The sequence below is a fragment of the Symsagittifera roscoffensis genome, chromosome 1 (assembly GCF_963678635.1).
Source record: "Symsagittifera roscoffensis chromosome 1, txSymRosc1.1, whole genome shotgun sequence".
NCBI lineage: Eukaryota > Metazoa > Xenacoelomorpha > Acoela > Convolutidae > Symsagittifera > Symsagittifera roscoffensis.
The window spans coordinates 11,304,408-11,318,552 of NC_087062.1; the positions used below are offsets into that span (position 1 = coordinate 11,304,408).

General features: G+C 35.7%; 1 protein-coding gene across 1 annotated transcript; it reads left to right on the forward strand.

Annotated features, from left to right (window-relative positions):
- Positions 1-69: 69 nt before the first annotated feature.
- On the forward strand, positions 70-13,464 carry LOC134857258 (dihydropyrimidinase-like). The gene is made up of 10 exons (XM_063873640.1): positions 70-189; positions 908-1,076; positions 1,508-1,783; positions 2,759-2,970; positions 6,167-6,284; positions 7,974-8,130; positions 8,654-8,966; positions 9,252-9,431; positions 12,236-12,431; positions 12,746-13,464. Exons 1-10 carry the CDS (start codon positions 175-177, stop codon positions 12,832-12,834), a joined length of 1,725 nt encoding a protein of 574 aa, XP_063729710.1. The 5' UTR covers positions 70-174; the 3' UTR covers positions 12,835-13,464.
- The last annotated feature ends 681 nt before the right edge of the window (positions 13,465-14,145 follow it).

The window sequence follows — 14,145 nt, forward strand, 5'->3', positions numbered from 1 at the left end:
GGCTATTATCTGCTGATTTACACTGAACTTAAACCAAAACTAGCACCATTTAATTGTGTCTGAGATCTAAACAGAGTTGGCGAGGTGGCTTCATTTTAACAGACCTTAATTTGCCTTCTAACAGCCCTTACTACTTTCAGATTAAATTTGTTGCTTTTAATCACTACTTAAAACATGGCACCAGCTAGGGTAAGTAAATATATCTTTCATTTTCGCCTAATTAAGGGTCGATTAACGTAGTTCAGTCGGTAACTTCCCAAATGGCATAATTCCCAAATGGCATAAAAATGAAACTTTTCCCATATGGCATAAATTTCAAGTTTCTTTTGTAATTCAAACATTTGAAAGACAGTTTGACTAATTTTCTCACTTAGTTCACGAAAAACTTTTTCTCGATTTTTTAATGCAACTGTTGCAGGAAATTTATGCCATCTGGGAAATTTGAGATGTAATTGTTCAGGCTCTTATAGGTCGCGATGATTTTTTTTCGTTTTTTTTTCAGAATTTTTAAAATTTGTTCAGGCTCAAATTTATTTTTTTTGCGGTTTGACTTTTGATTTTTTAAAAGTTTTCTCAAAGTGGGTTAATTTTATCAAAAAAGTGCTAATCATGAATTGTTGTATAAATTTAATGAGCTTTGAGGGCATCTATTTGAAATTCGAAAGCGGAGTTTTTTCACAAAAATTTAGTCAGGGTTTTTATTAAAATATGAAAGTTCAAATCAAATAGCCCATGGACCGTCAATTTTGCGTTTTTAGGTAATTTTTCAGTTTTTGGGTATTGAACTAACGGAATGTTAATCCGGGTTTGGTGCAACAACGTCGTGTACGTGCAAAGTGTTTTATGACTAAAGATTTCGTTTTCACGGATGCTTTGATGTATTTCTGTATGTTTTCTGTCTTTTCAGGCAAACCAATCACGAGTGCTGATCAAGGGAGGCAAAGTTGTCAACCATGACTTTGCAGAGAAGGCAGATGTGTACATAGAGGGGGGTCTCATCAACCAAGTGGGGGAGAACCTGTCTGTACCTGGAGGAGCCACAGTGGTAGATGCCACTGGAAAACTTGTCATTCCAGGTAAATACTATGACGTTAATCGTTTTTCAAAGGAAAAATTTTTTTGAAAAAAAAACGGGCCGATTAAAGCTAATTAAGGTTACAGTAAAGATCTTCATCTATATTTTACTGCCATAAGTTTTCGATCGTTTCAATTTATGGTTTTCATATAGACAGGCGCGAATCGAGGGTTTTCTCGTATTTTTGTTGATCTTTTTAGGTTGATTTCCGACCTCTCCGAAATCACTACAAAGATCTTTTATAATTTAAAAAAAAAATGTACAAAAAATAGCGTTTTATTTTGGCGCGCCTACTTCAAAATTAGTATTTATTGGGCTAACATACTGCATGAAGATATGCTACTGTTGAGCTCGTATTGTTACTCAATCGAAAATTTGATTGAAGCTAAATGTACGTATTGATTATAAGGTGTTTAAATTCAAATTGTTTAGGTGGCATTGATGCACAAACCCACATGCAGTTGCCATTAAATGGCCAAGTGGCCATAGACGACTTCTACTCCGGCACCCGAGCAGCAGTGGCCGGAGGCACGACCATGATCATAGACTACGTCATCCCCCAAAAAGGGGAGGGGCTTCTGAGTGCCTATGAGAAGTGGAGACAGTGGGCGGATTCGAAAGTGTGTGTTGATTTCTCTTTTCACGTGGCAGTCACGTGGTGGTCGGAACAGGTCAAGCACGACATGGAGACATTAGTCAAAGAGAAAGGTTTGTCGAGTTAGATTTATTCTAGTCGGATTAACTTCTTAAGCCATTCATACTAGAACCATTCAGACTACAAGTCAAACTCAAATGATTTTTGCAATTAAGCTGTGACAAGGAATCAAGTTAGGGGTCCATTTCTTTCATTTATTTGGCCTTTCTTCTTGATTAGAAATGGGGTAATCGCTTAAAGTTATAAAACTTAATTGCTCAAAAAATTTCATGACATAATTTCTGTCGTTTTTTTTCCTGACGCAATGGGCGTGTTCCCACGTTTTGTCTGTTTAATGGTCGCTCAGTAAATTCTAAAAGTTTACTTAATGCTGGTAGTTGTGTTTCTCGACAGTTTTTCTGAAATTGAGTTTTCTACTTTTTTTAAATAATTTTTAATTTGAACCACATATATTTTTCGACTGTTAATCCGTATCGGTTACTAATCGTTTGCTTGAAATGCCGCGCTTGCGTTGTATTGCAAGTCATGCGAAGCTCCTCTACTCCTGTGTTGGAACTTGTATTTATGTTGTTTGTAAACCAACTCAATTTTTGAAATTTAGTCTTTTACTTGAAATGTTTATTCAACAAAAGGTCTCGGGTAATCCTCAATTTTTATTATTATATTTTTCCCGTAGGGGAGAGAGATATTATCCATTTAATGGATGACATTGGGACCCCTCCAACTGTGAACGGAGCGCGATTCGAACCCACCACCTTTGTGTTAAAGGCCGCGCGTCTTGACCACCCGGCCACTCCTGCTCCGTTAATCCTATATCGGCATAGTCGCCTCAGATTCGTTCACTTGAAGGTCGATAATATTTTTTGGTTTGTGTGTGCGGTGGGGGATATGCGCAACTTGAAAATATCGAGTTTCTGATTTTTTTAGCACCGAATTTTTGACAAAGATTTTTTTCAAGTCAACGTGAATGTACCCTCGCAATTCCATTTTCTATTCGCTAGCTTGCAATTCTGCGCTGTATATTCCAGGTGTGAACTCGTTCAAGATGTTCATGGCATACAAGGACATGTTCCAGCTAAGTGATGCGCAGATGATAGAGGTGTTCAAGACGTGTAAAGATTTGGGCGTTGTGGCCATAGTCCATGCTGAGAATGGAGACATGGTGGCTGAGCTGCAGAAGAAGATGAAGTCCCTGGGTATCACGGGGCCAGAAGGACATGTCTACAGCAGACCTGAAGCGGTAAGTGCATGTACTCGTTTTATTTTTTGCCACATTTTGATCTGTTTAAGTTTTTCAAAGATGTGAATTTTGCTAATAAATTCCTTGTTCCGACTTTCAAAGAAAGTGACGGAATATTTGTGCTCCGGGTGTTTTTTTTCGCCCGAAAAAGTTTGACTTTTGAACTAGCAATGTTTGACGGAATTTTTGTATCATTCCAAAGGTACTGTTGTCTTGAGCTCAAATTCAAACCTGTGATCATTTCTTGTAAAGTTATGGGGCTTAAAGATTGCCGATTTGGGATATATTTCGTGCTATTAACGCGTAAGCGGACACTTGTAATCCGTATTCGAAATAGTTGCAAATTGGATTGAAGCATGCTCTTTGGTCTATTCATTACATTTGCTATATGATACATAAATCACTTTGTACTTTACATAGCGTGTGGGGGATATATTTCAAAAAACATCAAAAAAATTTGACGTTTTTCAGTTTTTTGAAAATTTCATCAGTTATTTTTAATTTAAATTGCTCCATAGAAATTGAAAAGCAGTTGAATCATATTTAGGGCTTCGCCCTGATACGAGCAGCTAGTCTTGCTACGTTCGTGCGCGAATCGCAGAAAGCTTAAGTTAACGAAGGGCACGCTAAAGAGAGTGTTCCGTTCTTGATTATTTCACGAGCTACATGTTCTAAATTTCCAAACATATCAAATGAAACAAGGATTGCCGGTTACTGTGCAAATACTAAAGAATGTTCTGATTAGTTCAAATGAGTTTCGTTTTTTCTGCGCGGTTTGATAAAAAAATCCGAACGAAAAAAAGTTACGGCATATTCGACCTTCATAGTAAAATAGGCCACATGGAAATTAGTTTGTGTAGAAAATTGACTAGAAAAACGAAACAAATATATATTCAAAAATCTTTCAATTTTTTGCAGGCAATTTATGAATTTTGAAGTTTTTGTTTCCCAAACTGGCGCTAAAAAGACTACCTTTACTTGAGTAAAACTAAGTTTTCACGGCGTAATCTAACCCTAAATATGCTTTTGTAAGACTGCTTACCATCACCTTATTAGCTTGAAATTAGACCAAAATCAAAAATGTCAAACTGGTTTTTCTCGACTTTGAGAAAATGTTCTCAAGAACTTTTTAATGTAGTTCGAATCACGAGTGAAAGGGCTTTTTTACGATATATCACTCAACCCTGTCGGATGATTATTTGTGTTACCTGAGTTTGTAAAATGGAAAACAAAAAGAAAAAAATGAAACAGACCGGAATACAAAATTCCGCTCCATTTTCAATGGCCGGAACAGCAAGGACAGCCGGTTACTGTGCAATTAGCACAGAATTTCATGATCATAGTCTCAAAAAAAAACAAAAAAAGTTTTTTTTTCAATTTAGTGTCGTTTTTTTTCTGTGTGGTGTGATAAAAAATCCGACGTATAACTATAATTTAGGCTTATTCGAGTCATAGTTAAATAGGCAAATAATTTTGTGGAAAAATGACTAGAAGAACAAAAAAAAATCAAATTTTTTTGATACAATTCAAATTGATACATTTTTTTTGAAGTTTTGGTTTCCAAAATGAAGCAAAAAAAAACTTATTTTCTTGGCTGATGTAAGCCTGCTCACTTGCTTTATTCGCACAAAATTGAAATAAAAATCAAAAATTTTAGGCCAATTTTTCTCGATACTGAATATCGTTCGAATCATGACTGAAAGGGCTTCAATTTGATTTATCACTCGACCCAGTCCGATGAGTATTTGTGGTACCCGATTTTGAACGAAAAAAAAGATAACTAAAACACTCGCTAATACAAAGTTCCTCGATATTTTCAATGGGTCGGAACAATGATAGTTTAAAGCAGCTTGAAATTGTTATATGTTGTGTTGAATGGCATACATTATGTAGCCTTGAAAATGAATGGCAGTTTGTATTTTCTTTTGAAAAAAAAACTAACTTGCAAGTCTTTAAAAAATTTTCAACGTGCTTTAAATAAATACAAATATCACTAATGCTTCAAATTTTTTGTTCGCAGATTTTTGCGCTTCGATTGTTTTTGCATGTATGCGCTCACAGTGAAGGAATAAATACCATATCGCTTTCTTCATTTTCTATAATGGACGTTAATCTTTCCATTGCAGGTGGTTGGGAATATCTTCTGGCTTTGGACCACAATTAGTCATTTGCAGTACTATCTTTCTGAGTAATTGTCTGTGACTCATGTAATCCTACCAGACAAAAGGAATTAGATAGTTGAGCGTTTTTTATCAACAAATGGGAATTCTTACATGTTGTAATCAGCACCATAAGAGTGAATTTGGCACCGACGGTACTTAATTTCACTGAAGCGTGGAGAAATTGATTTGGTTTATCATGCTTGTAAAGCGTCGATACTAACTTTGATACGTTTTTAGACGTTGTAGCGCCGTGGGAACCGGCAGGTACATAAAAAAATAAATGCGAATTTCTGAAATTGAAAACTTTGGAGATTGATTAATTGTTCATTGAATTCATGCATTGAGAATGTGACCATGTAAACCTGACAGATAAAAAAAACCACCGAATCTGTCAGAACAGAACTGATCTGTTATTAAATTAAAAAGATCAAAACGGTTTTACAAAATGTGACAATCATTTTTGATGAATGTTTTCATGTGCTCGAAAAATTATTTGATCTGATTCAATGAACAGAAGTAAAAATTGCTAGTTTGGAATTTACATGCGTATAATGTGACATCAACAAGAATTTTTGGTGCAGGTCATCTTTTCTGCCTTCAAGAGATTCTGAACAAAAAAATCCAGAATAGATGTTTATTTGACCAGTAGTTTAATGTGGAGCTATTAATTTCACTAAAGAAAATACTTATTTTATGATAAGAAAATACTTATTTTATGAAAACGCTAACTGAATCTTAGCGTTTAATACTTACAGTAAGCTACTATCATTTCGGCGAAAAAACCCCAAATGATGAATTATAACCGGAGGTGTTACTTCCATTACTGTTTGGATCTTGTTAACTATTTCCAACTTTTGCTAAAATTAACTGATGCGTTTAACTGATCAATTATTTCTTAATAGTGGTGTGTATTTGTTACAAGGTACTATCTATAGGGGGAGGGGGTAGTTAGCAAGATCCCTATTTTTTATTTACTATCAAGTATGTAATGTTGGCCCTGTGAACACAAATGATGACGAGTAGTGGCTTTGCAGGTAGAGTGCGAGGCAGTTCAACGGGCTATAACACTGGGCACCGTTTTCAGCGTGCCTATTTTCCTGCCAGTATCGGGCAAGGGCGCCTCAGACGTGATTAGGAAGGCGCGCCACGAAGGTACTGTTGCATGTAGATAGTAACTGTGGTGTCAGGCAAATAAGAGGACAGCTGTTAAGACGACAACCGCTTTTTTTGTCCCTTTAAAACGACGCTATACACGAATTGCTCAATTGTATTCCTGAAAAATGAAATTTGATTAAATTTGAGCAGTTCATGTTTTATGTGTTATTTGTCGGCTTAATATCATGTCATCTTAAACTCTAGTCGTTTTATTTACCTAGCACCAGAAATTGTAGTTGTGAAAGTAGGAGTATAGGAATGAATTCCACGTGGCAGAAGGACCAAACGACAGGAAATTATACTCAATCAGAACTGTTCTCAAAATTTGAAAGAAAATGATATTTTAATGAATTTACTTGGACACTTTAAACAATTCTATTTTTGGGTGAATTTTTTTTCATTCGAACCTTCTGTCATGAGTTCAGACCCCGTAGTAGATAGTAGTTAGATTAGACCCAGGAAGTATTTTAAATGGATAATATGAAGTAACATAACATGCATGATGATTCATCACTACCCTGAAATGATCCACAAGTGTCTGAAATGGACGCACTCTAACCTTTGATTGTGCCCTGTTGTCCCACCTTTGTCTGTCACACTCGCTGTTTTGTCTCTTGAGAAATCAGTTGGCCTTGAGTATCAATAGTTGATTTTTGTATCGGTATTTCTGTTATAGAGTGCTTGTAGTGTTCATCTGTGTTCTGTTTGTGCAAAACATGTTTTTTTTGTTGGAATAAAAGTCGATACAATTTAACAAGATAAGGGATGTTAGTTACCTTGATTAATATTCGATTGTGATTTGACTTAGGTGAAAGTTTTGTAATAGTTTTAATCTTATTTAGTAAAGAATTTTCAAGATAAAAAGTTGCAGAAAAACTTCAAGTTATCAGGATGGTTATTTCCACTTTTGGTCCGTTTTTGCGTTCTGATTCCGCTTTTTATCTTCAACCAATGGTTTTTTAAAGGCGTCAATTCAAAATGTGTTGTACTGATTAAAGGGTGTCATTGGTATAGATTTTTTTCAGTTATGTATTGTTTTATTGGCTTTTGCAGATTAGATGACTTTGCAGTTTTTAGTAAGGAGCTCTATGTTCCTCACTTGTTCCTTGTGGTCCTTTTAGTAGGGAACATAATCTTTTGATGTTCCTTATGTCCATCTTGTTGTAATTTACAAAATGTATGTATGTCTCACCTGGTCTCTTAAAAAAATTGATTTTAAACTATCAACAAATGTGTGGACGTAGTCCAAGAATTCTTGTATTGGCCCAAAACATATTAATGTCATTTTTATTAACCCAGCTGAGATCTTTTTTAAACGTTTCACGTGCCATCTTTGTCTTTAAAAAACAACACCGTTAGCATTTAACTCTCTAGAAATTGAAATATCAGCATTAACTGAATTGTATGCTTTCTCACTAGTTACTATTGATTCAGTTTAAACTTCTCTTATTGAACTAAACATTCTGATTTTAGACTCCGAAATTTTTTTTTGCACCTCGACCATCAATGGAATCACTTTAGATTTTAATTTTGTTTCTGAGAGTAACCTAGTCGGAGTTGCTGTGTTGAGCATGAATTCCTTGTATACACCATATCACATTTTAGTCTTCATTTATCATACTAGTCTGAATGGCAAAAAAAATTAGTATGCATATATGTACTAGTAGTTGTCTTTGTGTTTTCTAGGCCAGGTAGTGTTCGGAGAGGCCCTAGCGGCTAGTTTGGGCACAGATGGCACCAACTACTTCAACAAGAGCTGGTCACATGCCGCAGGTCACGTGACATGTCCCCCTCTGCGTCCCGATGTCACAACCCCCAAGTATCTGATGCAACAAATGGCCGGGTAAGACTTAGTATCCAAAAATGCGTCGCAGGCCTTCGTTGATTGAAAATTATTTTGAAGTTTTGGCCTTTAAGTAAACGTCTCTCAAAAAGAGGAATTGCTCCTTGCTGTTTCAAACTCGATGTTGATAAAATAGATATTTCACTTTAACTGCTATTTGTAAGTATCATGGTCTGAGTTCATTGAAAAATTGGAGGTGTTATGGGATGTATGAGTTAAAACATGGGAAACATTTTGTTATTCTGAAGAGGATGCATCACCATCACACGAAGTTTGAGGAATAGAGGAAGAGTTCACGCGAAGTTTGAGCACAGTGTAAAGTTTTCAGTTTTTTTAGATAACCAAACGCCTATCAGTTCCTGATATAAATGATTCGTATTGATAATTGAAAAAGACTTTTGGATCGATGTGGGCAGAGGCTACAGATAATAAGAAACAGACGATGATTAAGTCTCAGAAGCTGTGCTGTTGTGTCTGTGTTTGATGATATTGATGGTAATGATGTGGTTTTCTTTGTTTCCAGTGGATCCCTGGACTGCGTAGGAAGCGACAACTGCACTTTCAGCACCGAACAGAGGGCACTCGGAAAAGACGACTTCACTAAGATCCCCAGTGGAGTCAACGGAGTGGAGGATCGCATGTCAATCGTGTACACCAAGGGAGTCAAAGAAGGCATCATTGACGAGTGTAAGTTCGTTGATGTGACTTCGACCAAGGCAGCCCAGATTTTCAATCTGTACCCGAAGAAAGGAAGGATTGCACCTGGGTCAGATGCGGATGTAGTAGTGTGGGATCCGAATGTGAAGCGAACCATCTCCAAGGACACTCATCATCAGGTCCGCCTTTTTATGTATCTCTGAGAGTGCAAAGATTGTTTTATATTGCGCTTTGTGCTAATTTGCTCGAGTTGTGAACTGATATAACAAGCGAAGACAAGTTATGAAAGTTAGAAAAAATTATTGCAGAAGCTTTAAATCAAGCAGGTTTGTTTAGCGCAACTGAAGTTGGTGGCTAATATAAAAAAACCTCGGTAATATAAATTTCTTTGAGTAACGTGGGTGATTCAAATCCAATAAAGATTTTGGTGACATATTTTTATTGTCCTTTTGCTGCATCTGCAGGCGGTGAACTTCAACATCTTCGAGGGCCAGGAGGTATTTGGGAAGCCAGTGTTTGTGTTCAGTCAGGGTGCTGCGGTGTTGGAGGACGGGACTCTGCGAGTAACCGCGGGACATGGCAAGTATGTGAACAGGAAGCCCAACTGCAGTCACGTGTACAGTCTCCTTCATCAGAGAGAACAGGTTATTTTTGTTATTAAGTGTAAAAGAACGAAATGATTTTTGTTCCGACTTTTGGTGTGGTTTTTTGTTCAGTCAATTTTCGACTTGTTAACATAGTGTTTTTGACGGATTTTTTATACCATCTGAAAGATATCGTTGCCCTGAGTTCGATTTTAAAAGGATATTTTATCTGTGATAATTTATCGTAAAGTTACGAGGGTTTTAAAATTGCTAGTTTGGTCAGTTTGGGATTGTTAACGTGCGATATATTGCGTTCTTATAAAACCGTAAGCGGTGGATCATTGCGTTCCAAATTGAATTGAGGCCAGCAATTTAATCAAATTAAAACAATGCCAGACGCTAAACACATCCTTTGCAATTTAAATAGCGTGTGGGAGAATAAAATGAAGAAAAAAATGAAAGTTTTTTTAACTTTTTCAATTATTCAACCAAAAAATTAAAAGGCCTTAAAATGCTGTCGGAATATTCAGGGCCTCGCTCTGATATGCGAGCAGCCCTGTCTATTATATGGGTCTTGATGATATTTTTCAGGAAAGTCTTAAAATACCCAGAAAGGAACAACAGAAGTACATTCATACATATTAATGCATTTATGAATGCTAATAGGTTTACAGTGCTGATTTAAATTATCCGGACGAAACGCAGAAGACTTGAAATTTAAAACGCGTTTTTCTCAAATTGGGTTGTTTTTAAGTTAAAACGATGAAGATAAAACTTGCTAAGAATTTAAGCAGAATTAATAGAATACAATTTGTTTTGCGAAATTCGGGCTCAAAGTTTTACCCCAAAAACGGATCATTTTCAATAAAAACGCCAAAAATAAAAATGATCCGTTTTTGGGGCTAAAACTTTGGACTTGTATTTTGCAAAACAAATCGTTTTTTATTAATTTCAAGCAAGTTTTTTCATTGTTTTTCACCTTAATTCCAACCTAATTCTCAGCAATTCTTAAGTGTCAATGAAAAGCACTTTTTTAGGCCTTGTGGTTTATTGTTTTTTTTCTTCAGGAAAGTCTTAAATTTTCTTTTGAGATTTAACGTTTGATTTTTTTTAAATCAGAATAAAATTTTTTTTTTAATTAAAATCACTTGAATCATTTTCATTTTAGTTTTGTTTTGATTCACTGTAATTTTTAAACTTGCGAAGCAAAGTGTATTATTACGAACTTTCCTTTTTCTAACTTAAGTCGCAAAAAAAGTGCTACTTTTGGTGGCTCTTTTGAATTGGTAGGCTGCGGTAGCAGTATATTATCATATGTGCTTTGAAATTTGATAATTAAAAAAATATCCCAGCTGAGGCATTTTTAATTCATCAAATGAACTGAAAAAAGTTTTCGTTTCAAACAGCAGTATGCTGCGGCGTATGTTTTTTTTAATTGATGACCTAATTTTGCGTCATTTGAAGGGAAACCTAATCCCCTGGAAGGACACAAAGTGATTTGTGGTTTTCTTAGACGTTTTTTACAGGTTTTATGTTCGACCTTCAGATTTTAGATTTCCCAGTGGAATAAAGATTTCTATTTACCCAGTTTTCTTGTGACAGTTTTCGTCTTTTCAATTTTCGAAAAAAAAAATACATTGCGTAACAGTACTTTGAATTTCAATACTTTTATGATAGACATTTTTTTTCTTGAATCTAATCATGATTTAGGAAAATTGTTCAAAATGTCAACTTTCTGTTGGCTATGTCAACTTTCAATTTTCAACTTTGTTATGCTATGTAACTTTGTTATTTTAGACAAAAAGTAACGAGACAAACATAGCTGAAAATTTAATGGAAACAGCTTCCTAACAGATTTATGGTTTTTTAATGATTTTATCAAATGCTTCTTGAACAAAAAAGTTTCTGCAGTTTTGGGGTAGAAAAACGCTCTGAATTTTTTATTGCATTCAAGACTTGATTCCTGGAATTTATTAAATATTGTCAACTTCAGTATCTGTTCGGACTCACATAAAACCAATTTAACGGCCATATTTAATGGCCCGTTACTCCGGCTTTTCAACCATTACGGATTTTTGGAACGTATTTTTAGAGTAAATTTATTAAAGAATCGGTTAATGACGTGAATGGACCAGCTAATTGATGATTCATATAGAAAACTGGGTTATTGTGTTTTACTTTATTCAAAGTGCGAAAGTAAATGCCCATTTCATCCGATCTTTAACTAGTATATCTTAAATAACTCTTAAATAACTCTCAAAACTGCAGAATCTTGTTTGTTCAAGAAGCATTTGATAAAATCATTAAAAAACCATAAATCTGTTAGGAAGCTGTTTCCATTAAATTTTCAGCTATGTTTGTCTCGTTACTTTTTGTCTAAAATTAACCCAAATTGAAAAAACTTGATCTTAGTTTTTTTGTTAATTAAATGACTAAATGCTACTGAAACTTGTATCCAAGGTGACCACCAACTTGGTTTGCTTGCTTTACAGCGATGGATGACTGTAATTGAGTCGAAAGGCATATGTCGTGAGAAGATAACAAGTTTGATCCAGATTAAAAGACCACACTATATAGACAATGAAGCAATAAATTAGAGAGATAGACAGTTTTTATGCACAGTTTCTATTGTTTGACACATGAGTGGAGATTTAAAATAGGCATACTTTGTCTTAACTTCAAATATAAAGATTCTTGGCACAGCAGTTTTTGAAACTTGATATATTACTTGAGCTAGTTAGCTCAGCTCAGCATATCAGCTCATGAATATGCTATCACGAAATACAGAATGGAATGTAGTTTTCACGTTTGCAACCCGCTAATCAGATACAATTGAGTTTGTAACATCTAAGTGTTTTTGTCAGGCTCATCAGCCGACGGCCGTGAACCGCGAGGGATACACTGGACAGGTTGCAGATGCGAACGCCAGTCCGGCGGCACCGAAGACGCCCTCTAGTGGAGGTATCAGTCCCAGAAATGAATCGGGAGACGCTACTGCGAGGAAGACTGGACCACCTGCTGGACAGACCGACTTGCACAGATCCGGATTCAGACTGGATGGTTGGTGTCAAATGCACTAATTTCTGTTTTTTTTTTCACGACTAATTGGCTAGCAACCAGCGTCACCATTAGCCAAAATTTTTGCCATCATTTTCACTTGATGAAGTAATTTTCATGAATAGCTATAACAGAGGAGCTGAAGGAAAGTGATGAGCGCCCCTGCCTTAAAATTGAATTTTTTGTGGCTCGAGACTTTTATAATACCAACACGTAAGTTGAGGGTGGGATAATTTTTTCTTGGCCTAAAAAGTAAATAAATAGTTTGTATGCAGCTCCAAACGATTTGATAACCTATTCAAAAAAATCTCTTTTAGGACACCAGACGGATGACGACAGGCCAATTAGACCGTCGAGCCGAGTGATCCGAGAGCCCGGAGGAGGATCGAGTATCAACTTCGGCTAGATGACACTCTTCGGCCAAACACACTACTGAACTGCATCCCACTCAGGCGAACGAAATAAGCACCAGTAATAATATGCAACACACATATGACACGTTACCTCTCTTCATCTAACTGACTTTCTCAGTTTGAACTCATTTTAACCAGCTTTTAACTAGTTCATCCCTTAGAAATGTCTCAACTTTAGAAGGTTGCAAATGTTAAAGACAGACTTTAAAAAATCGAAAGTATCCAAAAAAAATTACATGAAATTACATACTGTCGATTATTGACCTTTGAACAAAAAAAGTCGGTCTTGATGTTTTGCTCTTTTTATAGAAAGAACAAGTGTCATGTTTTGCACCTATGTTCATCGAATCTCTGCTCTTTCTTTTTGTAGTTGTAATTTCAATGATTTTCTTAATCTTTGTATATAGCAGCGATGGTTGATTTTAATGTTGATTATTTATACAGACAAACTTTTACTCGTGAGTTTTGCATTTTGATTGGCATGGAATAAAATTGGTTGATTCTATTGGATTTTACAATAATACCAAGCTTGCAGGAGCGGAAATTTGTTACTTATGTGGAGTTTTCCTATTTGCCGAAATGTTAATTTGATTGTGAATTTGAATTTAAAATCGAACTTCGAATTTTCAACTGAGAAATAAGATTGTATCTTACAGCAGACTGAACATAGAACAAAAGATTGGGTTCAATCTTGACGAAATAGAACATCCGAAGAATATAATCCCTGAATTGTACAAAAACTATTTTGTGAATAAGTGTAATCTCGAAGACATTTGCCTCTGGAGACTGACATGTGTCAAAACTGCAGAACCCAACAAGCTCAAGTGAACTTCAGAAAAACCAGAAGTCGGGAACATCTCTTTTGGGTGCTACCCTAATTTCTGTTTTATGGTTTTTATTAGGAAGATATGGCAACTTCACTCTCTTGCGAAACGCTGCAGTTTGTTTCAGGCGTAAAGACAGTTCATCTCGTTTGTTTTGCAGCTAGATGCACGGCTGAATGTGTTGAATATCATATTCAATCAGACGGTTTGTCTAGAAACAACACCCAATTTTAATGCACCGGTTGATGTCAGAAAGGTTATCAGTTCTGTTCAAGGTAAAAACTGAGGAAAAACAAAATTCAGTCATGTATCAGTAAAACTAGAATTTTACTCTGATTTTTAGCTGACCAAGAGATTGAACAGGAAAAAATTAGCCAGTACTGTTCTAGAACTGTAACACTACTGTTACAGGGCGGTTTTATTTATTTTTTATTCTGAAACATGAATGGAAGTTTTAACGAAATTGCGATTTGATTTTTA

What these genes read in the sequence shown, in the direction of transcription:
- LOC134857258 (XM_063873640.1), top strand. An exon ending in TGGAAAACTTGTCATTCCAG is followed by an intron (nt 1,077 to 1,507) that starts GTAAATACTATG and finishes CAAATTGTTTAG; the next exon opens with GTGGCATTGATGCACAAACC. An exon ending in CCAAGGACACTCATCATCAG is followed by an intron (nt 8,967 to 9,251) that starts GTCCGCCTTTTT and finishes CTGCATCTGCAG; the next exon opens with GCGGTGAACTTCAACATCTT.